The sequence below is a fragment of the Kwoniella mangroviensis genome, chromosome 2 (genome assembly GCF_000507465.2).
Source record: "Kwoniella mangroviensis CBS 8507 chromosome 2, whole genome shotgun sequence".
In the NCBI taxonomy this organism is placed as follows: domain Eukaryota; kingdom Fungi; phylum Basidiomycota; class Tremellomycetes; order Tremellales; family Cryptococcaceae; genus Kwoniella; species Kwoniella mangrovensis.
The window spans coordinates 2412310-2435952 of record NC_088828.1 but is presented as its reverse complement, the minus strand read 5'-3'; the positions used below and the strand labels follow the sequence as shown (position 1 = coordinate 2435952).

The 23643-nt window shown below is 44.7% G+C and overlaps 9 protein-coding genes across 9 annotated transcripts; 6 read left to right on the top strand and 3 right to left on the bottom strand.

Annotated features, from left to right (window-relative positions):
* Nucleotides 1-287: 287 nt before the first annotated feature.
* Nucleotides 288-3940, top strand: I203_107778 (uncharacterized protein; the record flags this gene model as incomplete). The annotated part of the gene is made up of 7 exons (XM_019151565.1): nucleotides 288-819; nucleotides 880-1889; nucleotides 1958-2057; nucleotides 2135-2607; nucleotides 2663-3018; nucleotides 3087-3591; nucleotides 3674-3940. The coding sequence occupies 7 exons, from the start codon at nucleotides 288-290 to the stop codon at nucleotides 3938-3940; spliced, it is 3243 nt and encodes a 1080-aa protein (XP_018999132.1).
* A 303-nt stretch (nucleotides 3941-4243) lies between these two features.
* On the bottom strand, nucleotides 4244-5736 carry I203_107777 (uncharacterized protein; the record flags this gene model as incomplete). The annotated part of the gene is made up of 6 exons (XM_019151566.1): nucleotides 4244-4943; nucleotides 5002-5054; nucleotides 5140-5364; nucleotides 5418-5459; nucleotides 5568-5639; nucleotides 5713-5736. 6 exons carry the CDS (start codon nucleotides 5734-5736, stop codon nucleotides 4244-4246), a joined length of 1116 nt encoding a protein of 371 aa, XP_018999133.1.
* A 335-nt stretch (nucleotides 5737-6071) lies between these two features.
* Nucleotides 6072-8867, top strand: I203_107776 (uncharacterized protein; the record flags this gene model as incomplete). Its single annotated transcript, XM_019151567.1, has 1 exon — nucleotides 6072-8867. The coding sequence occupies one exon, from the start codon at nucleotides 6072-6074 to the stop codon at nucleotides 8865-8867; it is 2796 nt and encodes a 931-aa protein (XP_018999134.1).
* Nucleotides 8868-9295: 428 nt separating this feature from the next.
* I203_107775 (uncharacterized protein) lies at nucleotides 9296-11877 on the top strand (the record flags this gene model as incomplete). Its single annotated transcript, XM_019151568.1, has 8 exons — nucleotides 9296-9501; nucleotides 9644-9802; nucleotides 9921-10864; nucleotides 10957-11000; nucleotides 11084-11249; nucleotides 11350-11447; nucleotides 11541-11667; nucleotides 11744-11877. 8 exons carry the CDS (start codon nucleotides 9296-9298, stop codon nucleotides 11875-11877), a joined length of 1878 nt encoding a protein of 625 aa, XP_018999135.1.
* A 566-nt stretch (nucleotides 11878-12443) lies between these two features.
* On the bottom strand, nucleotides 12444-13730 carry I203_107774 (uncharacterized protein; the record flags this gene model as incomplete). Its single annotated transcript, XM_019151569.1, has 1 exon — nucleotides 12444-13730. The coding sequence occupies one exon, from the start codon at nucleotides 13728-13730 to the stop codon at nucleotides 12444-12446; it is 1287 nt and encodes a 428-aa protein (XP_018999136.1).
* Nucleotides 13731-15294: 1564 nt separating this feature from the next.
* On the top strand, nucleotides 15295-16446 carry I203_107773 (uncharacterized protein; the record flags this gene model as incomplete). Its single annotated transcript, XM_019151570.1, has 5 exons — nucleotides 15295-15330; nucleotides 15398-15455; nucleotides 15540-16077; nucleotides 16176-16298; nucleotides 16374-16446. The coding sequence occupies 5 exons, from the start codon at nucleotides 15295-15297 to the stop codon at nucleotides 16444-16446; spliced, it is 828 nt and encodes a 275-aa protein (XP_018999137.1).
* A 217-nt stretch (nucleotides 16447-16663) lies between these two features.
* Nucleotides 16664-18987, top strand: I203_107772 (uncharacterized protein; the record flags this gene model as incomplete). Its single annotated transcript, XM_065518251.1, has 14 exons — nucleotides 16664-16899; nucleotides 17027-17153; nucleotides 17234-17359; nucleotides 17442-17515; nucleotides 17568-17600; nucleotides 17674-17717; nucleotides 17800-17928; nucleotides 17992-18022; nucleotides 18154-18328; nucleotides 18412-18421; nucleotides 18503-18567; nucleotides 18628-18673; nucleotides 18754-18882; nucleotides 18947-18987. The coding sequence occupies 14 exons, from the start codon at nucleotides 16664-16666 to the stop codon at nucleotides 18985-18987; spliced, it is 1266 nt and encodes a 421-aa protein (XP_065372981.1).
* A 734-nt stretch (nucleotides 18988-19721) lies between these two features.
* On the top strand, nucleotides 19722-20630 carry I203_107771 (uncharacterized protein; the record flags this gene model as incomplete). Its single annotated transcript, XM_019151572.1, has 2 exons — nucleotides 19722-20294; nucleotides 20373-20630. The coding sequence occupies 2 exons, from the start codon at nucleotides 19722-19724 to the stop codon at nucleotides 20628-20630; spliced, it is 831 nt and encodes a 276-aa protein (XP_018999139.1).
* Nucleotides 20631-21087: 457 nt separating this feature from the next.
* Nucleotides 21088-23471, bottom strand: I203_107770 (uncharacterized protein; the record flags this gene model as incomplete). Its single annotated transcript, XM_065518250.1, has 6 exons — nucleotides 21088-21276; nucleotides 21368-21755; nucleotides 21819-21929; nucleotides 22029-22622; nucleotides 22696-22991; nucleotides 23052-23471. 6 exons carry the CDS (start codon nucleotides 23469-23471, stop codon nucleotides 21088-21090), a joined length of 1998 nt encoding a protein of 665 aa, XP_065372980.1.
* Between the last annotated feature and the right edge of the window lie 172 nt (nucleotides 23472-23643).

Here is a 23643-nt window from a genome sequence, read left to right as displayed (position 1 = left end):
GAGATTCTTCCATATAACATCTTCAAGTTGCAAGCCAGGTCACGGTCAAAGAATCAGAATTTTTGTCAATGGCGCCAGTATCGAGAAGAGCTAAGTCGGTAACTGCCACCTGAGCTTGTCGCCACTCCACCATGACCACGTGTCACGGGCGTCATTCCGCTCAAACAAAGTAATGTTGAGGATGGGAAGATAAAAGTCGCGTCCACCATGGTTCATCTTCGAATCATCCTTTATTCATCCTTGTTCACTTTCCCAAATCGAACACAAATGACCGCCTAGCAAGCACCATGACGCTCCCCAAGAGACCCAGGAGGTCATCCACACCCAGAACTATACCTCTCGATCACTCTCACCTCGTGGTCGGTTCCACCCTTCCAGCAACCCATATCAAGAGCAGGATCTCAATTGTATGGGGTAAAAACGCTTCTATCTCTCCAGGCGATATACCAAGAGTATCCTTCTCTGTCAATCACAAGTTTGACATACCCGTAGGATATCAACCGAATGATTACGTCTTACCCACAGAGAACGAAAGGATAGTGAGATATGAGATCAAGATCAACATCTACCACTCGCAATATAACCCGAATAGCCAGGTTGACAAGTTGAATAATCATGTGCAGAGTCTGAGTGAAGAAGGGTACGACTGGTTGATCAGCTTGTCAAAAAAGCAGATGCAGATCGAAACCACCGGTATGGAAGTTATCAAGAAGACGGAAGGACCTGATAATGGAAATGTTCACATCGTTGAACTTCAAGCTGTAGGTGAGAGGGAGATATGGTACGACGAGGGTAAGAAAGTCAAGAAGATAATGCCTGGTCAGTCTCACCTTCTCTACGACTTTTGTATGGACAGACAGAGCTGATTGTTGTATACAGAGATTCCTTTACCCTCACAAGCCCCTGACTGGTTCTCTAGCTCCGCACCTACCGTTTCATCACCTGTTCACCCTACTTCACAACATCAACCCCTTGATACTTCCAACAAAGGTGAACCATCTCGATTAAAACCTTTGACATCGTTTCCTCCACCTGATCTTACTCGAGTACCTTCAAGATCATCAACCTCTTCCCATTCGTCCATCCCACCTCGACCGACCAAACGACCTTCGACAGAAGAAGAGGAAGATAGACAAGGTGATAAGAGGGTCAAGGGTATTCTGAAGGATAAAGAAGCTGGAAGAATTGAAGAGCGTCCTATTGTGGATGACGGGCAAGTGAACGAAGCAGACATAGTGAAGGACGTGCAGAAGGAAAAGAAGAAAGAACCCAGAACCGTCGTTCAACTTGGACCTCCAGGATATCAAGCTCTGATCGATACCGTCATATCACCTGTAGGCTCGAAGGGCAATGAGAAGGAACGATCCTCACCAATACAACAGCAGATCGTCGTCAATCCCGCTGATGTTATCATTGATGAACGAAGTCGAGCAGAAACAGTAGAAGGAATTGCAACCGATCCAGAATTCCCACCAATCTCACACGACATCTCTCCTGATACATCACCCAAAACAAATCTTCCAAACGCTTCAGCCAACACCTCTCAGTCTATCCACATGGCGTATAACCCTATCTCCGCTGAACATATCCATCCGACCCCTCTGCAAGCCATGACGCCCTTTCGATCACCGTCAACCACATCATTCAATCTGGCTCAAGCCCTCAGCAGTCCCTCGTATCCTTCGCTCAGACGGTCCACCCCTGCAATATCACAAAGTAGCCCTGTGGCGTTTACACCGCGTGCAGAGAGAGAGCGACTCGTCACTGCTAGAAGGCAAGTGGAGGAAAAGAGGAGAGGTCAAGTGCAAGCTGCACAGGCGGAAAGTAGCAGAGCCGCGCAAGCGAGGTTAGCAGATGTACAGAGATTGGAAGGGTCGTTGATAACAAACGTGAGTTATATCCATCATTGCGAATCATTCATGGCAATCAATGGTGGACTGATTGTTTGTCTCTGTAGGGAAAGGAGTATACACCACTTCGACATCTGACTTCTGGGTCTATATGCAATATAACAGGAGTAGTGGTTGCAACAAAAGCTGTGACCGTGACCAAATCATGTGAGCGATTTCGTTTATACCCTAGGTCTCTTGGTCAAGTTTCAGGACAGTCCACTGATGTTTGATGCCTGTCACAGTCGATCATCTCATGTCAGTGATTCTCTGCGATCCCACTCGTCATGCGTGCGATCCATCAGCCAACGAAGAGCTGGTCGTATCTATATTCCGGATTCGACAATCCGATCTACCCACAAATGTGTCTCCCGGATCTGTCATGCTCTTTAGAGGTCTCAAGATATCTATGTTCGGTGGGAAAACCAAAGCTCAAGCATTCTCTAGTTCCAACAACACTTGGGTTTATCTCGAACATGGAAAAGAGATCAAATACGAAAATCAGAGTCTGATGAATCCACCCTTGAACAGAATGGAAGTGGATAGGATGGTTGATCTGTTCAATTGGTATAAGGACTTGCATCAATTTCCTTATGGAGCTGGGACCTTTGGGTCTGACGCGCCATCGAGAAGATCATCTCTGACACCAGGTGTACCGAGAGATGCGATCACCCTAAGCCAAGTTACTCCCGCCACTTTCTTCGACGCCGTGGTCAAGGTAAGTTCAATGGTCTATGGTTGGTCAAAACACTTAAGCTGATTTGGCATTATAGATAATGTGTGTTGTCCGAAACAATCATCGCAAGCCAGACATGGAACTTTACGTGTCAGACGGAACAACCTCAACGTCTTATCAACTTCGCAATTTTCATAATATTCAAATACAAGGTTTACCCAACAAAGCTTTGTTCATACTTGCCATCCACGATCTACCTCCAAGTCATGAAATGCCATCATTCGATGTGGGGAACATAGTCAAGTTGGAAAATGTGAGGAGTAAGTTGTATAGAGATGCGTTGGAGTTGAGTTGGTCGGAGCTGCCTACTTCCGATCAGGCGCTTCAGGGTTGGAGGAGAAGGAAATGCATGTTGATTGATGAGCATGATGAGAGGGCTCGAGTGATCGAAAGGTGAGTCCCAGTATCTCACAGATGAAAGGCGAGTGATGTTACTGATGCAGTTGACGATGTGATTGCAGACGACTACGAGCGCTCAAACGAGGAGATATTGTTGATTCACCGGCTGTAAACACTCAACAGCCGATATTGGTGGATGATTTCCATAGTACTTTCTCGACCGCAAACCAGATTCCTCAGCCAAACGTGAACTTTTATTCCACTCTCGATCATGGTACCACTCGAACAGACCTGCCATCTCGCATAGCAACTCACCTTCAAACGATCCACACCGACCCCATCGAACATCCCTTATCGACCATAGGCGATATCATCAACAACTCAACCATTCCTAATAAATATCGTATCATCGCTCAAATCAAATCGATCGTTCCTCGCTCTCCATCCGATAATATCATTCAGGCGTATTGTACTCATTGTAAATCGTCTTTCAAGAACGGCTGGGCATGGTGTCAGAGCTGTAACGATACCGATGGATATCATTCTGAATGGAGATATAGATTCTTGGTTGTTTTCAAGGATGAGAAGGGTGACGAGCTGGCGGGATTGGTCGCGGATCAGGAAGCTGTAAGTGTCACATTCAAAGGTAATTTTGCATTGAGAATGATTATCAATGATAACTAATATATCTTGTTATTCGTCCGGATAGACCGAATTCTTACCACCCCTCCCACCTCGGAGTACCTCGACAAACCCAAACGATCTGCGTAAATCCGAAAGAAGAAGGATGGAACTAATAGGTCAAGTGTACAATATCTTGCAGGGTGCCAAGATGGATGGGGTTAGGACGAAACCGTACATCGATATGAGTTTGGAAGTTTATCATATACTCAAGCCAAATGCTGAACCGGAAAATGGGGAGAAGGAGAAGGTGGTGGTGGGCAGAATGTTTGGGATGAAGAGCGTTACTCAATGACCAAACACCGTCAGAAGCGAGACGAATGAACAAGACGTTACAAAGCAGAAGGTAATCCCAAGTCATGTTATTCCTCATTATTACTATATGTATTGATCCAACGACCGTTGTTGTAATTTGTATATAGCATATGGTGTATATATATCTAGGTGTACATATTATGCATCGTACATATGTCTCTCCGCACAACTTGAACACTGAGATAACGTATACAAAATACAATATACAATATACAACATGAACATGGACACACATCATAATAGATAATGAAAACTGACAGTAATGATTGTCCACGTAGACATCTCACCTAGCCAACCTCCTCTTCCCCAATTTACCTATTCCACCCTTGTCCATCTTGTTCTGTAAATCCTTTTTCCTCTTTTCGAATATCTCTTCTTCCTCCTTCTCCCTCTCCCTTTTCGTCTTCTGCGTCTGCGTTTGAGTCTGAGTGGGAGTTTTGAAATCCATGGCTGAACCTGCTGAAGGCGATGAAGACTGATCGAACATCTTTAAGTTTGTCTTTGTATTTGTGGTTTCTGATCGCTCAGAAGAAGGTAAGCCAGGAGGAGGGGAAGAAGAAGGTGGGATGGAGGAAGTAGGTTGTCTAGATGAAGATTCGTTATGTGCAGGTATTTTGGGCGGTAAAGAAGGTGGCATAGAAGAAGAAGAAGGGATAGGAGTGGGCTCTTCATTTGCTTTCTCACGTCGAGATGGTTTACGAGGTGTGGGTGAACCTTCCATCACTATTTCATTTTCGGTATTTGTATTTGAAGAAGGTATTTGAGACGAAGAGTGTGCTTTGGACTGAAGCTGGGCTTTAAATTTCGTAGTATTTCGCCGTATTGCGCGCATGATTTCCGGATCTGATATCAGTCTCGAGCTCGATTCGAATGGTGAAACAGAGGTAGGTGAAGGTATTGACCGATCGGTTGCGATTATTCCGGTTAGAGGTTGAAGGAGATGTCGAGTGAGGAAAGGGATCCATTGAGATGAGGTGAGTTCACTGATTGAAATGGTCATCAAAGTCAAAGGAGGTCCTCATGAGTGCGCATATCACTCACTTCAAGACAAATCGCCAGGCGAAATCATCCATCCTCATGTATGCTACTTTGACCTAATACCAAGAGGAACGATCAGCTATACTGCTTCAATCATTGGCTGGGAAGCTGATAAACGTGGTCTAGATGTGAGATACTCACTCCGTCTTCCACCTCTATCAACAACTGCACCTCATCCCATCTTTCTTCCACCATCAACTTGATCCTCTCGACTAGCCCTTCGACCTGTTCTAGCGGTTCATCGGAGAATTGGTCTCTTATCAGATCTTGAGTGCTCAGAAGGAACGGATGGTCTACCTCCCATGGAACAGCTGGGATGTCTTCGGGAGCTGGAGAATGGAAATAGATAGTCTCAAGATTTGTAGTCTGTGCGAAGACGGTAAGCTCGTTGCAGAGCAGAATCTAATGGTACAGCTTACTAGGAGAACGAAAGATTGCTTATCAGGTATGGGGCAGTGTTTCTGAAAGGGAGAATCGGTGTCAGCATCTTCGAATCCGGGGCCGATGACCCAGTCGCTGATGATTTTGATCATGGGAGATTAGATGTATGGAAGGTATCAATGACTCACGAACAGATGAGTTTTGCCATGTTGATCCTTCTTACCGAGCCAGGATGAACCGAGAAGCAAAGTATCGTGTTCCTACTCGCGACCGGGGGAATCACGTGAGCTTTCATTTCAGCTTGGCATGAAGAGTATAGACAGCACAGCTCACCTCTGATAGACCCGGCATTGGCATGTTTTGGTAGCTCGGTCTGAGATGGGACAGGAGGAAGGCATATAGAGGAGCGAAGGACGAAGATGAGAATGGTTCATGTTGATGTTTCTCGGATTCCACTTCCCAGCTTGACCGAAAATCGTTACGTCATCACTGTGCCTCTTTGTCGCATGTCCACCACGTGCTTCCATCTCGACACGCTCAAGCTCAACACCAACTACCATCCACCTCGAAACATCATCTTCTAGTCCTCTCACCTTGTCACGTTGTATAATAACAGAATCCAAAACATTACACAGACAAGAGGAGGCCAAGGATCATCTTTCCGTCCCGTCCCCCCATCGATTTCACCCACCATGTCATCCTCCACACCCCCCATCACCAACCCCGAACCACCTTCTCAACTCTCCTCACTCGCTTCTACCCTCGACGCATCAGGTTCGGACATCCCTTCATTCCTCAACAACCTACTCTCCCCTTACCTTCCTCCACCACTCCCACCTCCCAATCCCGTTCAACCTCCAGATCTGGCACCAATAGACAAGTCGCTGAACGAGCTCCTCACTCAATTATCGTTATTATCGCAAGATACCAATTCGGCCGTCGAACAATCCATACATGATGTATCGAGGACCGTACCCAGACTAGCCTATGATCTGCAATTCATGAGAGAATCCGCGAATGGACTGTCATCCAGTCTGGGTATGGTGCAGGATAGGTTCGCAAGGCAGATTGATCTGTCTTCCGGTACGGGGAAACATAAAGATGACTTGATTACCAATGGGAATGGGGTTGGAGAGGTAAATAAGACGAACAAAAGTTTGGAAAAATTAACTCATCTGGACAAGCTGAAAACTCGTTTGGAATCAGCTAGAGATATACTTAGAGAAGCTGAATCGTGGTCAACACTGGAAAGTGAATTGTTGGGATTTATCCAAAATCAAAATTGGCTTAAAGCTGGTAACCGTCTACAAGAAGCTTCAAGATCAATGATCGTATTTCAAAATACACCAACGGAATATGAAGATCGTAAGAGACTGTTGGTCAGTTTACAAAATGAATTAGAGAATAATTTATCAAAAGCTTTGAAAGATAATTTGGATAAAGGCGAGATTGAACAAATTGAAATCTTCCATCAGGTATTCAAGTTGATTGACAGAGAAGAAGAATTTAGGAATTATTATTTCAATTCGAAATCTTCTGACCTACTGAAACAGTGGAAAGATGTCAAATTGGTGGAGATCTCCCCTACACAAACGTCAACCCCGGTTGAAGGTACAGATGGTATCTCGACTCAAGAAGGATCAATCAAGTTCTCGGATTTCTTGCCTCAATTCTATTCATCACTCGTCGTCACACTTGAGACGGAGGTCGAACAGATACCATTGATCTTCTCACCTCACACGGCGGCTTCGACTTTGGCTACCTTTGTTCAAACTACTTTTGACGCTTTGGATCCATCCCCTTCAGCTAGATTATCAGCCATCAGCGAGTTTCACGGTCCGGAAGCTCTACCTGAACTCATACGGTCTTATAAATCTGCAGAGGAATTGGGAGTGGCCATACAGAGTCTGATAGACAGGATGACATTCAATACTCAGGGTGGAATGTTGAGTGGTGGTGATCAACTGTCTACTTCACCTTCCAACACAATAACGGATAGACCTCCTTCTGCTGGAATACCTGCCGTCTCACCTTCCGCATCAACGATGACTCGAAGTTCATCCAAGAGAATGTCAATATCCCGTAGATTCTCTAGAGCACCGACAATCTCGGGTCCGCAGCCTGTTGATAATTCCTGGGAGAACACGCTGTATGAGCCTTTCTTGGATCTTCAATCCACCTATGCTACATTGGAGAGAAGGTATTTGGAACATATCATACGGACCGATGCTTCTCTGTCATCATCAATTGCATCTTCCAGTAGGAGCTCAGGGAAAGATATAGCGAAGACGTTGATCGATCGAGTGAATGTACTCTTTACGAGATCTGAAGAATCAATAAATAGATGTAAAGAGTTTACACATGGTTATGGATCTTTGGGACTTTTATCAGCTTTAGAAGCGGATCTTTCAACTTTCTTATCTGATCAACAGAAATCGTTGATCGAGCAACTGAGGTTATCGTCGGGCGGCAATCAGAAATTAAGAAATGGAGGAGGATCAAACGATGATTTGGACTTTGAATTCGAAGGGTTAGATTCGTACTCCACGGAAGATTGGTCGAGTTTTCAACTGGGTTTGCATATCTTGGAATCGTGCAAGGAGGTCTCTACCAAATTAAATCAATTTGAAGATAAATTGGAAGAACACCTTGTGCATGACGTTGGAACAGTGCTGAAGGCCACTCAAGGGGAAGGATACGACGTCAGGTCGACGACATACGGATCGATAAGCTTGTTACAGCAATCTACCTTGAATTCGATCGATTTGCATACACTGATCAACACTCGACCTATCCCCAAACCCATCTTACCCATCACGTTTAGATCGATGAACGATCTGATCAAATCTTCGCAAATCAATTTACAATCCATCATCCTTTCTCCCTTGATCAATCAACTCGAGACGTACCCCCATTTGCAAGTTTGGACCCAACCTGATAAACCCACCCGGAAGGGCGAATTACACGTACCTACTTTCAGTCTCAGTCCGACTGATGTGATCAGTAGAGTTTCTGAAGGTCTATTGGATCTGTTAAGGGTATTTGAGATATACAGTAAAGAAGTTGGATTAAGGTTCAGCTTGGATACTTTACCTTTTGTCGAAAATACCGTGTATCACGGGATTGACCTAGATGGACAGAAAGGAAAAGAAGATATACCTTCGGAGATTATCTTGTCCACCTGGATATCATCCCTTTCACTCAACCTCTTATCTCATCTGACTTCCACGACATTACCTTCGATAAGGGGATTGACCGCCGGAGGGGTCAATCAGCTGAAGACAGATTTGAATTACCTGAGTAATGCGGTGGGAGCGTTGGATGTGGTATGGGATGATCTGGGCAAATGGGAGAAGGCGGTTGAGCTCGATGAGAATGGGTGGAGGAAGGAGATGAGGGAGTTGAGAGGTACCGAAGGATTAGGTGAGGAAGGCGAGAGGGACAGGGATATTGTCAGGAGCGTAGGGAGGATGAGAGGGTGGGTGTGATAGTACTCATAGAGTAGATTAGTTGTACATATATTTACAATAGAATATCAAATGCATTATACATATCTTGCTGTTTGATGATACCTCATGATAAAAATACTCATACTCGGCCATATCCGATGGGCGATGTGTATCGATGTTTTGGCGCAACAACACGCCATATGAGTACATCCCACTGATTGATATCTCGTATCTCCTATCAACTTCAATAGATACATCTATATTTTTGACTGTCGACTGCATTGATCTATTTTCTGATGATCCGAGTTGACTTCATCTGATCTGATCTGATCTCATACCTTGTTCAATATTGCCCTTTGGGACTCGCTCATCATCCGAAACACGAAACATCACAACCCATCCCGACACGCTCCTCCCTTCCCTCACCGCCTTGACCATCTTTCGCTCTTTCACTGTATTGCACTACCATGGCAACTACCAGACCACCCACCAGACCACGTATATCATCGCGTACTAGATTGTTTTCTTCGGGTTCAGATGCAGATGCGCCCTATACGATGTCGAACAGCAAGTACAGCTGGAAGACTCTCAACCCCTTCTCGGAAGAATGGGATGAAACGCAGCGGAAGAGGTTGGGTGTATTTGTCATGTGTGTGATAGTGGGCTTAGCAAGGTGAGTTAATATTCCCGCTCATAAGCCATACGAATGTCTATATCTCTATCGTGTCTTTCCGTCGAATATCTGTTATCTCATGATTTAGTATAAGAAATGAATACGAATGTACGCTGACCATATCCTGTTATCGCTGGTTTAGTGGGAGTAACTACGTCTACTCTGCCTATGCACCCCAACTAGCAACCAAACTGGTGGTATCGTCCACTGTAGGGAATTTGATTGGTTTAGCGGGTAATCTGGGTGTTTATCTCACAGGACCGGTATGGGGGAAAATAGTAGATTCGAGAGGTCAGAGGATGTGAGTGGAAAATACTTCATGGCAGAGGTTGTTCTTTTCATGTACCGACGCAGACCACTTGCTGGATCGATAAAGCTTCTTTGATGAGGACCACACTAACTTCTGCTTGTTTGACTAGACCCCTCCTTGTTGGTGGTACATGCTGTCTTATAGGCTACACCACCGTCCACGCTTTCTTCACCGGTACCATTTCCCTTCGCTCCTCCTCTTCCTCTGAAATATCGCAATTCCGCTTATTCATCCTCGAACTAGCAATGTTCCTCACTGGCTGTGGGGGCTCTTCCGGTCTTACTTCAGCAGTCAACGCCACTGCCAAATCCTTTCCCGATTCCACCAGAGCAAGTGCAAGTGGTACCGTCTTGGCTGGATTCGGTCTATCCGCTTTCCTATTCTCGACGTTGGGTCATGTAATATACAAGGGTGATGCTGGCGGTTTGTTGGTATCATTAGCGATAGGAACGGGTATACCGATGTTAATTGGTGGATTAGTCATAAGAGCTGTACCTCCTCAAGACGACTTGAACGAGTATCACGCAGTCAGCGAAGAAGATGATGGCATAAATGGGACAAGACCGAAAGTAGTTGTACATCATCCAGCAGAAGAATTCGAATATCAATCTGAAGAAGAAGGGAATGGTGTGACGTCTAGAACGAGTAGTTTGGAATTGACCAGATCTAGATCGCCCATTTCCAGAGGAAGACACCCTCATGGTCATAATCAAGTTCATCATGCACATTTCGATGATCATCTACCTCAAACCTCGACCAATTCGACAACCAAACCACCTCATAAACGATCTTCGTCACTCGTATCTCTTCCTCCGACCCTACTATCCCATACTCCTATGGAACTATTCAGATCTATTGATTTTTGGATCCTGTCCATGTGCTTGGCGTTGTTATGCGGCACGGGTCTAATGTACATCAATAATGCCGGGACGGTCGCTTTGGCTTTGGGAAGGGACGGACAAAGAGTATATGATAAAGAAAGGGTAGCGGGGTATCAGGCGAAACAAGTTGGACTGGTTAGTCTGTGGAACTGCGGAGGAAGGATCATTGGTGGTTAGTTGATTTTCTGTTTCATCAATCCATCCCATCTTATCATACGGATTTTAATCCAGTTAATCTGACATTGGCTTTGATCTTGTTGATAGGTGTGGTTTCTGATTTCGGGAAAAACAAATTCGGTATTAGACGAGTGAGTATGGTACTCATCGGTTGATCCAAGATATCACAACTCATCAAAGATGATCTTCGCTGATCCTCTTTTTTCCGCTCTAGGTATGGTTCCTCCCCATCGTAGCTATTCTATTTACGATCTCCCAAGTATCTGCGCTGGAAACTACACGGGTCCAATCATTATGGATGGTATCGACTTTGCTTGGATTGGCTTACGGAGCCTTGTTCAATGTTATGCCGATGCTGGTGTTGGAATGGTTCGGAATGAGTGAGTTGAAGTCTTGGCGAATTGGAGATCAATCCAATATTGGATATCAGATGACTTATCTGCGTGGTCTTACAAAGGCTGATGGTTGAATGTTCTGTAGAACACTTCTCGCAGAATTGGGGTTGGACAGCAGTAGCTCCTGTCATTGGGGGTAATGCGTTCAACCTGCTTTTCGGTAAAGTCTATGATTCACATACTGTGAGTGTTTCCATGTCGACACGTCACGTTACATATGGGATTATCGTTCGTGAAAAATGATACAGAGATGTAAGCTAATTTTTGGCATGACAGATCGGAAGAATCGGTACTGAAGATGGTTCCGATTCTGAATCTCCTTCAAACGATGTGGCCAGTATGATCGTCAGAACTTTATTGAAGAGGGATGGTGGAGCTATCCCAGATGACGGTAAACACGATTGTGAGTTTCGTCATATCTCCTCTTGAACCCTTCTCGTTCATTCAAGCGATCTGATGAGTCCATTGCTCGACCTCAGGTATCGTTGGTGAAGAATGTTATGGCTCGGCATTCAAGATATCCACGATCGGTACGCTCATTGCGCTAGGCTTGAGTGTCTGGGCAGGGTTCAGGAGGGAGAGAATAGCTAGAGAAAGAAGGAAAGCTGTGTGAGTGGATTTCCCCATACCATGGTTATGCGACTGTGCGACTAAGCTGATGATGATGTGTCCATTTCCACTTTTCGTATATTCAGTCTGGCGGGAAGGACAGGGACGGAGGACAGGTCTTCAGATGAGGAGGTATGAAGAGCCAACTCGTAAAACTCAATATACAATAGAAAGTTCATATTGGACTCCCGGTCATGTTATAGTGGAAAATAAGAGGAATGATGCTCATGCATAGTGTAAAACAAATGATGTTGTTGGCGTGTCGTGTTAGACATCAGGCCAATATCAGTTAGTGAAATGATATACGGTCATGTATCACATGTTGATACATTTATACATGGTCCCGCCGTTTACAAGATGAATTACAAGATAGGAGGAATTCGAAGATCAAACACATTCCGTGAATTTCTCATCATCGGGGTCACTTGAGCTAAACGCGGGGAAAGAAAGAACGAAATGGAATTTTGATATGCTACAAAATTTATGAAATAACAAACAGCATAAAGGTGTATGTACTGTACCCCCTAGATATTTTCTTTGTCCAGCCAAAAGCAGTGTCACTTTCAGTATTTATTCGACCTCCATTTTGACCATAGGGGTATTATCAATATCATTACCTCCATCCAAGTCCACGTCCATCCTATCTTCATCATCTTGTTGTTCCTTCCCTTTGCCCTTGACCGTATTGTTTATTGGAAATCCATTGTCGACGGGTGTAGTATCCCAGCTTGGAACAACAGGTAAAGCTCTACCTTTATGTAAGATCGCTCCGTATCTCGGATCATTGAACGTTGAACCTTTCCTCTTCCCATTGGAACTTGAGCTTGAGCCGGATCCAGAGCCAGAGCCAGAGCCAGATGACTTGGGATTCAAGCGTGCTACAGCCCTCGAACGGGGTTTGGGTGCGCCCGCACCGGGAATAGGGAAATAGTTGGTCAAACCTTGTGGGTTCTTATCCAATTCGGGTGATGATAGTTCTTCGCTCTTGGGCGATAAGGAGGATCCTGATCTACCATCGTGCTGATGAGGCAGTCGAGATGAAGAGGAAGAAGAAGTTGGAGAAGATGAAAGATGAGAAGTCGGAGGGAACATATTTCTCACATCGTGAGGATGAGATTTGAATGGACATGGACCCAAGGATGGATCAGTCAGGTGAGGACAGACAGCAGCGAAGATCGATAAGTTCGGTGCTGAGATCGGTGTAGGGACGATATTCGGTATAGGGTTGGTTTTGTTCTTGGTACGAGGTGATTGACGAGCTTTAAGCTTGTCTCGGATCACATCTGCTGTGGAGGGTTTATCGGATTTACCGGTTACTTCGGGTGATGTCGATGTTCCACTCATTGTTGATGGGATTGATGATGTTGATGTTGACGAGTGAGGGAATCCTTTGATCTGCAGTTGATCATCGACAGGTGGTGTGGTAGGTCTAGATTTAATCTTCTTATTGGGGTTGGGGATGTTATGATGTAGATCATTGATGAATGATACAGGAGGAGCAACGGCCACACCATCATACACCTGACCAGAAGACAACGGTTCAAATCCCATATTGCCTACACCACCCGTACTGCCTCTCCTATCGTTAGTGGCTGATACGTAGATGGGTTCAGGCCATCCTGCGAGAGCTACCATGATAGGTGGTTGTGATCCTTGTGGAGTACGAGAGACTGGAGTGAATGATAAATCTCGATTCATCTTGTTTACATTGTGCGTGTGGAGAGAAGGGGATGATCTTGGCCGAGGAAGGGGTAAGGTTCTACTGGATGAGGCAGATGAGGAAGGCATGGTGGGTGTGATGGGCGGTGAGGACGATGCGGGTGAGGCTGATGGTGAAATGGGAGAGGCGAGAGTCATTGACTGGGGTAGTTCACCCGGGTGTCAAGAGGTGGCACTGAGTAATAATGATCCAGAGGAAAAAAGCTGTGGTAGTGAAGGTAGACGTTGAGATGATGGGTCGCACTGAGCAATTTTGATATCTGGTATGGTATGACAGAGCTTCAGTGAGACTGTTACATCTACTCTCATCCCCTTTGCACCCATGTTATATCAAAGTTCACTCGACTCACCGGTTATCCCTTGTTTTCCGAGTCGACAGTCCAAAGGTTCAAAGACCGACTTTAGTCTGTTTCTATCTGTATGTTGGAAGATGGAATATGGGATGTGAAAGTATACGGTAGGTATGACACTGAGTTAGGATGTGATTGCAACAGTACAAATGCATGGTGATGGAAATGATAACACAACTACATGACTAACGCTACATTTCCCTCGCCCTTACCAAATCCGCACCCACCAGTCAGTCTCTCTACGGAGTTTTTCGAGTGGATAGCATAGCTTCAAGCTAAGCGCTCAGCCCGTGCTTCTTCTTCCTGATCGAGTACTAGGAATGGATATTCATGTTCAGTCGAGATATGAACAATACCCGAGATATCCCCAAATATCCCCAATGTTAGAATGTTAGGATACAGTTGCAGATCCATCCGGGTATACCCTTATCCCTTTATCCGCCGCCTAAAGGTTGCCGCAATACCACGGTTTGTTCATGTTCTTAGCAATTTCTAATTAAAGAGATGTCCTGATCCTAATCACCATTAGAACTGAACTCTAATGACATCCGTTCCGGATAACGGGTACAGTATTTTATGTGTGCGATCGATACGGGATAACGTTATTTGCCATTGCCCACTATGAGCGCGAACGCGGGGCAGCGGCTTTCGGGTCCGATAGCTTACCACTACTCGTAGTAGAAGCTTGTGAATAGAGGACAGATGATATACCGTTCACGGTCGTATAATCTCTCAATCTCGCGTTTGCGGGGGTATTTCCATGTCGTCGATGGATTGGACCGTTACCAAGACTCATCACAGCCGAGGTAAGGAATGAGAAGCAGGTTTCTGTCTTACTCGCTCATATGGCTGGATGGACTTTTGGCATATCTCCTGAAAGCTTGTCACAGACACAGAAAATGACTTATGCTAGACCAAAGCATGTGTTGTTACGACCCACTCGACTCGTTGCATGGGAAATTCAGATAGGTCATACAGGGTGAGAGTCTACTTGAGGTCGCAAATTCAGCTCAAGCTGGTATCGACATCTCTATTGTTTCCATGATCGCAATCGCGCTTCATTGATGATCGACGGTAGATAAAATGAAGTCAAGGATGTTCGTGTTCATCTGACTATAAGCTTACCTACCCCCTTTTGTGACCTGACTTAGACTTGACCAGCAATTTGGTGCCTGACTTTCCGGTCTCGATCCGGCCCGGTGATCACCATCACTCACACCCGCGGGAAACAGTGATGTTGCTATTCTTAATTTACAAGTGTGATTGTGTAGATAGTGTGGATCGTGTTCAACTGGTTGCTCGTATATCACTCATCTGAACAGGCTGCACGACCTGCAAACCAGATTGACATCATGGCACGTCCCATTCAAGATGCTATCCTACTCATGGTAAGTACGTGTCTCCCTCGATTCTCGGCCAGACACCAAGCTGAATTGGTCGAATCATCGCGTATAGGGAGATTCTATCACTTCCAGACAGGATGTACCCCTCTCATTGAATGCTTTATTGTCAGGTATGTACACATCTCCCTCCTGAAGTGAGAGTGAGAACAGCCGGGAAATTTTTTATGGTCAAGCTGATGACGCGAGGTGATCAGAATCTTACAGACGTACATTCGATATCCTCAACCGAGGTCTGGGAGCATACAACACTCGTTTCTACCTTCCTCTCCTTGATCAGTTCCTACTTCGTAATACCGACTCGCCATCCAACTCGGTTATCAGACCTCAGCAAATCCGTTTAGTGACTATTTGGTTCGGAGCCAATGACGCCGTCTTGCCTTCCTTCCTCCAACATGTTCCCTTATACGAATATACCACAAACCTCGACAACCTACTGGAAAAGTTGACATCGGGAGATTCACCGTACACTGTCGCAAGTCAAGATGGACCTTTGAACATCGTTTTGATCACTCCTCCACCTATATATCCCGATATGATGGGTGACGCGGATTTCGCTGGACAGAGGGAATTAGAAAATACAAGAAAGTACGCAGAAGCGGTATTGGATCTGGGCAAGAGATGGAAGGCGAAGGAAAGTGACGGAGGGATATGGAGGATAGCAACGGTTGATATGTTTGATGGGATCTTGGAATTGGCTGGAGGGAAAGGAGAGGAATTGATACCATATTTCACGTGAGTCGTACTGTACCCTCACTCATTCTCGAATGTGCATGCATGAATAGGCGAGATCGGGGGATGAAGCTGATCTTGTATTATATTCTGCATGATAGGGATGGTTTGCATCTCTCAACGTTAGGTTACGGAGTATTATGGACCAAGTTATCTCAAATATTGGAAAACGATTTCAAAGGTCGTGCGATCTCCCCTTCAGAGATTGAATTTACCGTACCAGAGTGAGTAAATGTATTTGGTTTTTACAGTCAAGTAGACTGTACTAGACTGACACGGTGATTGATATTATGCATTAGTTGGTCGATACTTGATCATTCCGATCCTCATAGTGCGGTAGACAAGATGAAAGGACCTTATAAGAGGGCATAAATAACAAACGTTTGTAACTACAGTTAACGTAATGCACCTCCACATGACATGTCCATGACGTCTATGAATTTAGTCTGCGTAAGTAGGTAGACAACGTAGGTCATAGTAGGTTAGATTTTCTGAATGCACTGAATATATATATTGTACTCTTTGAGCTGGCAGATAAACACTTTGTCAGTAGCTTTTCACTCATATAAAACTGAGCTTTTGTATCATCATGGACACCACGATCCAACCACACCGAGAACCTAATTACGCTCCCTATCAGAAGGAGCTCTTCCTGCTTTCACAAAAAGGCTCTCATCCTGATTTCTCCACTCGACCAGACAAACTTGAACAGTTGGCCAAAGAGACTCTCAGTAAAGGTGGTTGGCTCTATGCAAGCTGCAATGCGGGTATAGGATGGACCGATCGAGCTAACAGGGAGGGCGAGTATCCTTTACCCCATGACAGGTGACCTAGATGAGGTGCAGTGACTGATGTGTTTAAATCCCTGTAGCTTTTTACAGGTGAGCGATGTGCGGCCGTGTACCGTCTACTTCCTGGGAATGATGTTGATAAAATGCTGTCGGTGATGCAGATGGCGAATAATTCCCCGTATGCTGGTGGATACGACCGCCAGAGATACCACCACAGAATTATTCGGTCATAAGATCAATGCTCCTATCGCATTTGCCCCGATCGGTATTAACAAAATTTATCATCCTGTCAGTCGTGGTGTGCCCCCTGCTCCAACATGATACATGTTACAGTAGCTGATTGAGTTGAGTTGGTCGGCATGTTATAGCTAGGAGAGTTGAACGCAGCGAAAGTAGCCTCCGAGCTGAACATCCCTTACTGTCTTTCTACGGCGGGTAGTCAGCCTATTGAGGATGTAGCGAGAGTCAATGGAGATGGACCGAGGTTCTTCCAGGTAAGCTGACTTGTGAGATGAAATATCCGAAAGGGAAAAGAGAATGGGCGATAACATCTGGGTCCTGTTTGCGGGATACCAGCTGTACTGCCCTCATGATGAAGAGCTGGAAGATAGTTTACTACAAAGAGCATGGGACAGCGGATTTGATGTTTGGTGAGTGTCCTTCTCCATTCTCGGAAGGCTCAACTGATGAATAAGATGTTAGCATCATGACATTGGACACCTGGCAACTTGCATGGTACGTTACCAAATCTGCCCACCTGATCAACCTCATCCCACTTGCTATACTGATGAGTTGGGGGTCCTCATAGGAGACATGAAGATATTGCCAACTCAAATTACGCCTTTTACAGAGGTATATCCCGTCTCTCTTCCTATGCAGCTCACCTAGACCGAACACTGTGCTGACATAATATAACTGTCATGGCGTGCTGTAGGTATCGGCGCAGAGATAGGATTGACCGATCCCGTATTCCAAAAACGGATCAAAGAAGCTGGATTGGACCCAGGGAACCAAGAGGATATGCAGAAGATTGGTGAGAAATGGATCGATAATGTATGGCATGGTGGGTTCAATCGTGGTATTCTGAGTTTAAGATAATTCAGTTGATGTCCCATGAGTGATTTAGGTAAAGCGCATACATGGGAGAAGATACCCAAGTGAGTCTAAATAATCTCTACCAACATACTACGCTTCTCGCATCGCGAGAACCCCAGGTTGTTCTCAAAAGGGAAATATAGAACAAGTCGACTGGGCTGATCTTCTACATGAATGTACCGTTTTATACTAGGTTGATTCAAAAATGGAAGAAGATCTCCAACGGACGACCATTCCTCCTCAAAGGAATCCAACACCCTGACGATGCTCGTAAAGCCGTGGAGGCAGGATGCGATGGGATCGTAGTTTCCAATCATGCTGGACGACAGGTTGATGGTGCAGTGGGGAGTTTGGAGGTTCTACCTGAGGTGAGCACGAGAGTGAGAGATTATGGGAGATTTTCATTTTGGCTGATTGATATTATGAAAAATGCTCAACTATCTTACTGTAGATTGTCGAAGGTAAGTCGTTTATGGACGTACTGTACAGCTATATTAGGCTTTCCATAATGAACTGAAACTGAAACGTGGAAATCTATTCAGCGGTTGGAGATAAATGTACGATCCTTTTCGATTCTGGTGTTCGAACTGCAGCGGACGTGTTCAAGGTGAGTCCATCACCATCATGCAGAATGGAGATGATATTGATCAGTTCGATTCTGCATCAGGCTCTGGCCTTGGGTGCAAAAGCGGTGCTTGTCGGTCGGCTCTATGGTATGTGATATTTCTCCTGATTGCTCACCACCAGAGAACGAACAAAGATTGCTAACTGCATGTCCTTGCTACCATACTAGTCTTCGGAATGGGCATAGCGGGTGAAGCGGGCGTCCGTCATGTCATGAAATCACTTTTGGCCGAATTTGATATCCTTCTGAATTGTGCTGGAGTTAACAGAGTTCAAGATATCAATAAATCACATCTTCGTGAGTGCATTGATTGATAGTCGCTTGAAAAGGCCCTGAGAAACTAATTACAGGATGTGGATAGGTTACGTGGAAGGTATTGGTGGGTTATCAGGTACGTTGTGAATGCCATAGATGGTGGGAGCTTGATATCCTAGTGAAGAAGATACTACGCGAATGTATTCGAACAAAGACATTGGTCCTTACCCTGGCACAATCTTCCCGATAGTCTGGAAGCTCGTCCTTTCACTGATCAGTGGAAGTGTGTATACGAACCTAGCATGCTGAGAGGACTGGTCTTTTCTGAACATAAAGTTGAACAAACGTCATAACGAACCTTACTGAAGTTGAAAGCTTACTGTGTGGCACCGCTTTGACTCATTTCCGATGCCATGGTATATAACATAACTTCTTTTCCACTTTTTACTTACTTCCTTCATTCCTTCTTTCTTTCTTCAACACTTGAAGCAATCTATCCAGCCCTCGTATCGAACAGGGAACTATCTCTTTCATCGGCACTGAAAGTGAATATCTTGAATACTCAGCAACAGGTTGAGAACCTAGAACCGAAAATACCTCAACCTGTCTGTCTTACAATATACTATACTGTATTCGCCACCGAACCCAGTCGTTGGTACCATCCTTTGAGGTTGTGTTTCCCGAAAGGAGGGGTACATCCTACATACACACAGTCATATATCAGACATATAATATAAACCCGATATACACTACTCATCATCATCATCATCATCTTCTTCTTCTTCTTCCTTCTTTCATCCCCAGATTCTTCTTGACAGACTAATATTCATCCCGACGAATACCTCGCTCAAAACAAACAAAACAAAACACCTATCTCCACGATGTTCCCCCAATTCATCTCCTACCTCCTCATTCCCCTCCTTGTCCTCCTCACCTTCCCAATAATATCCTTCCTCTATCTGACATTCATCCCACCTCTTCTCGTCATACTTGTATTCCTCCTGATCTCATACGCTATCTTCTATCCTGTATATGACCTCTACAAGCATCCTCGTCTCATCCCAGATTGGCTCTTCAACATCAAACGATATATCCTCAACAGACCTCGATTAATACTGTTCAGAATCGAATTCAGTCTTCATCTACGTACCAGAGATGTCTATCCGGGGATGTACGATCCAGGACCACCCTTTCCCTCACTTTGGCCTGAGGAAGATACCGATCGATATGGTCGATTAAAGAGGATTGTAAGATTAGTGGGAGTGGCGATTAAGCAGTGGATTTACGATCGGCTGGATATTCCTTATGGGTATTGCAAGGAGGAGATCATCGAGAGGAGGAAGAAGGAGAAAGCGGAGAGGGGAAGTAGAGGATGGTTTAGTTGGAAGAAGGATGAGCGTGGGTCGATCGATTGGAATAATAAGGGTTTGTATGGGTATGGACATATCTACGAAGTAAGTAGTCTCAAGTTGAGAGGAGAAGAAAAAACGAGTATCTGATGGAGCTGACGTTATATCTTTCACAAGTCACAGATGAACGGCCCTCAAGCAAATTATGGATATCCACCAATGTCAACCTCACCACCACCGCCACCTTATACACTACAACTCAGATGTACCTGCTCGACCACTTGCGAATTGCATCCTGTACGATATATTCTCGAACAAGAGTCGATTTTACCTAAAGGGACAATCGTTATTCCGTCTCTTATGGTTCAATCGTATAATGGATGGAATCAAGATAAACAATCCAGATCAATATATTGGAATGGGGGATATGAAAGGTTTTGAGAATTATCCTGGATATACAGTTTTTTTAGAATTTGGAGACGAATCTTGGATGTTTGCGAGAGATAAGATTGAAAGAAGGGATATACGATCATAAAGATCAGAAACAGAGCAGAATGAAAAAGAATCGCCGGAGTTTAAGACGATCGGTTTCGATCGTATATTATCTATAGACATTTGATTTGGGAATATTGTATTGTTGACAGATATCATTGATATTGGGGATAATTGTATCTTTGGATCATCGACTATTTGTGTATACCTTTGAAAGTTCATGCAAGACTTTGATTCTTTTCCCTTCTCCTTCCTACCTATGTATCGGTGTATTGTCTGACCAATTCGATTTGTGGGAAAAAGTTGCGTGTGGTAATGTCCTGTATACAAGATTGATGACCCAGGAATGACAGCAATTATGAAGTATCTGGTCATACATGCTCAACGAATGCCATATTGTATATATCTAGAAAGCCCATAATTGGGATACGATATCACCTTCCTTCTCCACCACATCTTCATCGCCAACAGTCTTCCCCTCACTACCTTTGTGAGAAGGGAAAAGGTCGGGCAAAGAATCGCTCGTGGCGGTTTCGATAGCCATCGACAAGGCAGGTGGATTCTTGATCTTCCTATTTGACTCAGTTTCGAATAACTGTCCCAACCAAAAGATACGTTAGTTTACTCTTCTCATCGTTGGCCTGTTGTCATTCATACAGTAGGGACGTGACTCTAGTGACACTTACCGTACCATATCCATGATCTAAGAAATCCTCCAACCCAAATTCAGGTTTGGTAAATACCTCACCGAAAACCTTGGCAATCGTACTGATAGAATGTAAATAATGTTTTTGCAATGCCGCTATCTCCCATAAAGAACTGTTGATCGCGTTGGTCTTGAGAACTTGCTTTTCCTCTGGATCGTATGGGTCTACATAACCCTCTTTACCCAATGCCGAGGATATTCTAAGTACGCCATCGTCAGGTCTTTGAATCAGGACCATTGTTCCTGGATGACGCTTGAAGAGGTTGTATACGAATGGGAGGATGAGGATTATACCTGCCGGAGGAGCAGTGAGGGATAGTCGAGAGAGTCTTTTGATGAATGATGCGATTAAGGCTGACGACAGGAGACTAAAGGGGTGTATATCAGCAAGTTTGGGTTGGGTCGGATGATATATGACGGTTGGTACTTACGAAGAGGTGAGGAAGGTATCTAACAATCTGAAGAATCTAGCCCGGTATTTGACGTGCATTACATTACGGTCAAGTAGACCGTATAGACGATCGTAGAAATGAGGATATTCACTGGTACGTTGAGAATCAGCAATTGACATTACAATGAGACAAAAACGTGTCACATATCGAGCTGAAGGAGGGTATGTAGATAACTCCTGCATTACTTACAAGTTATACTGCGTCATCAAGACGAACAACCCATTCATCGCCAACATCGCATTCGGTCCGCCTCGATCAACCAACGTACTCAACCAATCTGCGATCCGTAATCTTCTTTCAGGTTTGAAATGACCCATTATTCCATATTCACCATGCAATCCAATTAAGATCTTCCTTGTCCAATGATCTTCTAGCGGTATCATCGATAAGATATTTTCCCAAAGATTGGTATAGTAGGTTGTATGAGATACGATCGAATAGATACTTTGATGAATTGACATTGTCGACGTCCTCTGCCTCTTCCTCTTACCCTTCCCACCTTTGGCGGATTGATCATCATCATCTGACTCTGCCTCGGATGCCTCGGATTCATACTCTTTCATCCATTCGGGTAATTCATCGATCTCACCCTTATACCTCGTTTTACCCTTCTTATTCACCTTCTTCACCTTCTTGGTGTTGCTAAGCCCAGAGGGAGGTTCAGAGAATGCAGGAATGTAAAACGCGTTGATATCCTCAGGTAACTTTGGTAAGTTCACTAAAGGTAAAAGTTGGGATAGAAGGTTTGATTGGTTGATAATCGCCTGAGACTGGGCGAAATTGCTATAGTATCGATTCTGAGATCAGCTTCCGAGTTCTCCTCTTCCTGTATCAAGAAGGAAGGAAAAAGGCTCACCTCGATTCCTTGAAGAAGGCCCATCGTAGATCATCGTACTTTGCCCAAAAGTCATCGATGACAATCTTAATCACATCTGGAGGTAAAACCCCTTCGTCTTCTTCAACTTGATTAGCTTCGACTATCTTCCATCCCTCGCCTTTCGATTTGGGTTTTGCACCTCTTAGGGATGCTTTGGGATTGAAGAGGAGCGAAAGAATCAAGCGGAAGAAAGGGATATGGATTAGAGGTGTGGAGGAAGGGAAGGAAGTGGACAATGGGGGTAGGAGTGAGAATAATAAGGGGATTGATGAACTCTACAACACGTAGTTTTCATATCAGCTATGCCGCTGTGAAACAACATATAGCCGACTTACTCTCAAAGCAGGTTCTGAGTCTCTGACCAATCCACCCAGTACTTCGATGTACTCTAAAAGCCTCTCCCTCACCCATCCTTTCACTTCTCTCTCTTCGTTCAAATCGTTTTCATTGTCCTCGTGTATATCCTCTAACTTTGATCGTTTGACAGTCAAATCACCATTCAAGCCTCCCACTCTTCCATCCCCGATAAGCTTGATGAACACCCTATGAAGTGCCCATACTGCCTTGTGCACTACTTGAGGATCATCGTGACGGGATAATGCGATGAGAGGGAGGAGAGGGTTGGGATCGTACTCGTCGCTTAACAGGGTCGATTCGAGTTTGGTGATTTGGCTTAGAGCATTGGATGTGGATCTCGAACTACCGTTCTTCGATGTCGACTGCTTGACCCTAGTCTTGGGTAAGGATGATACCATTATGCCTGGGATCTGATTGCTATGGTATATATGTATACGTACGGTTGGAAGAAGTCTGTCATTTATTTGCACCCTGGACAGTGAACTTCGGGTTGATTTTTCAACTTTTTCCAAGCTCAGACAGGGTGGAGGTCACCGCATTAGTGAGGAGGAGTGATAACCACGTGTATAG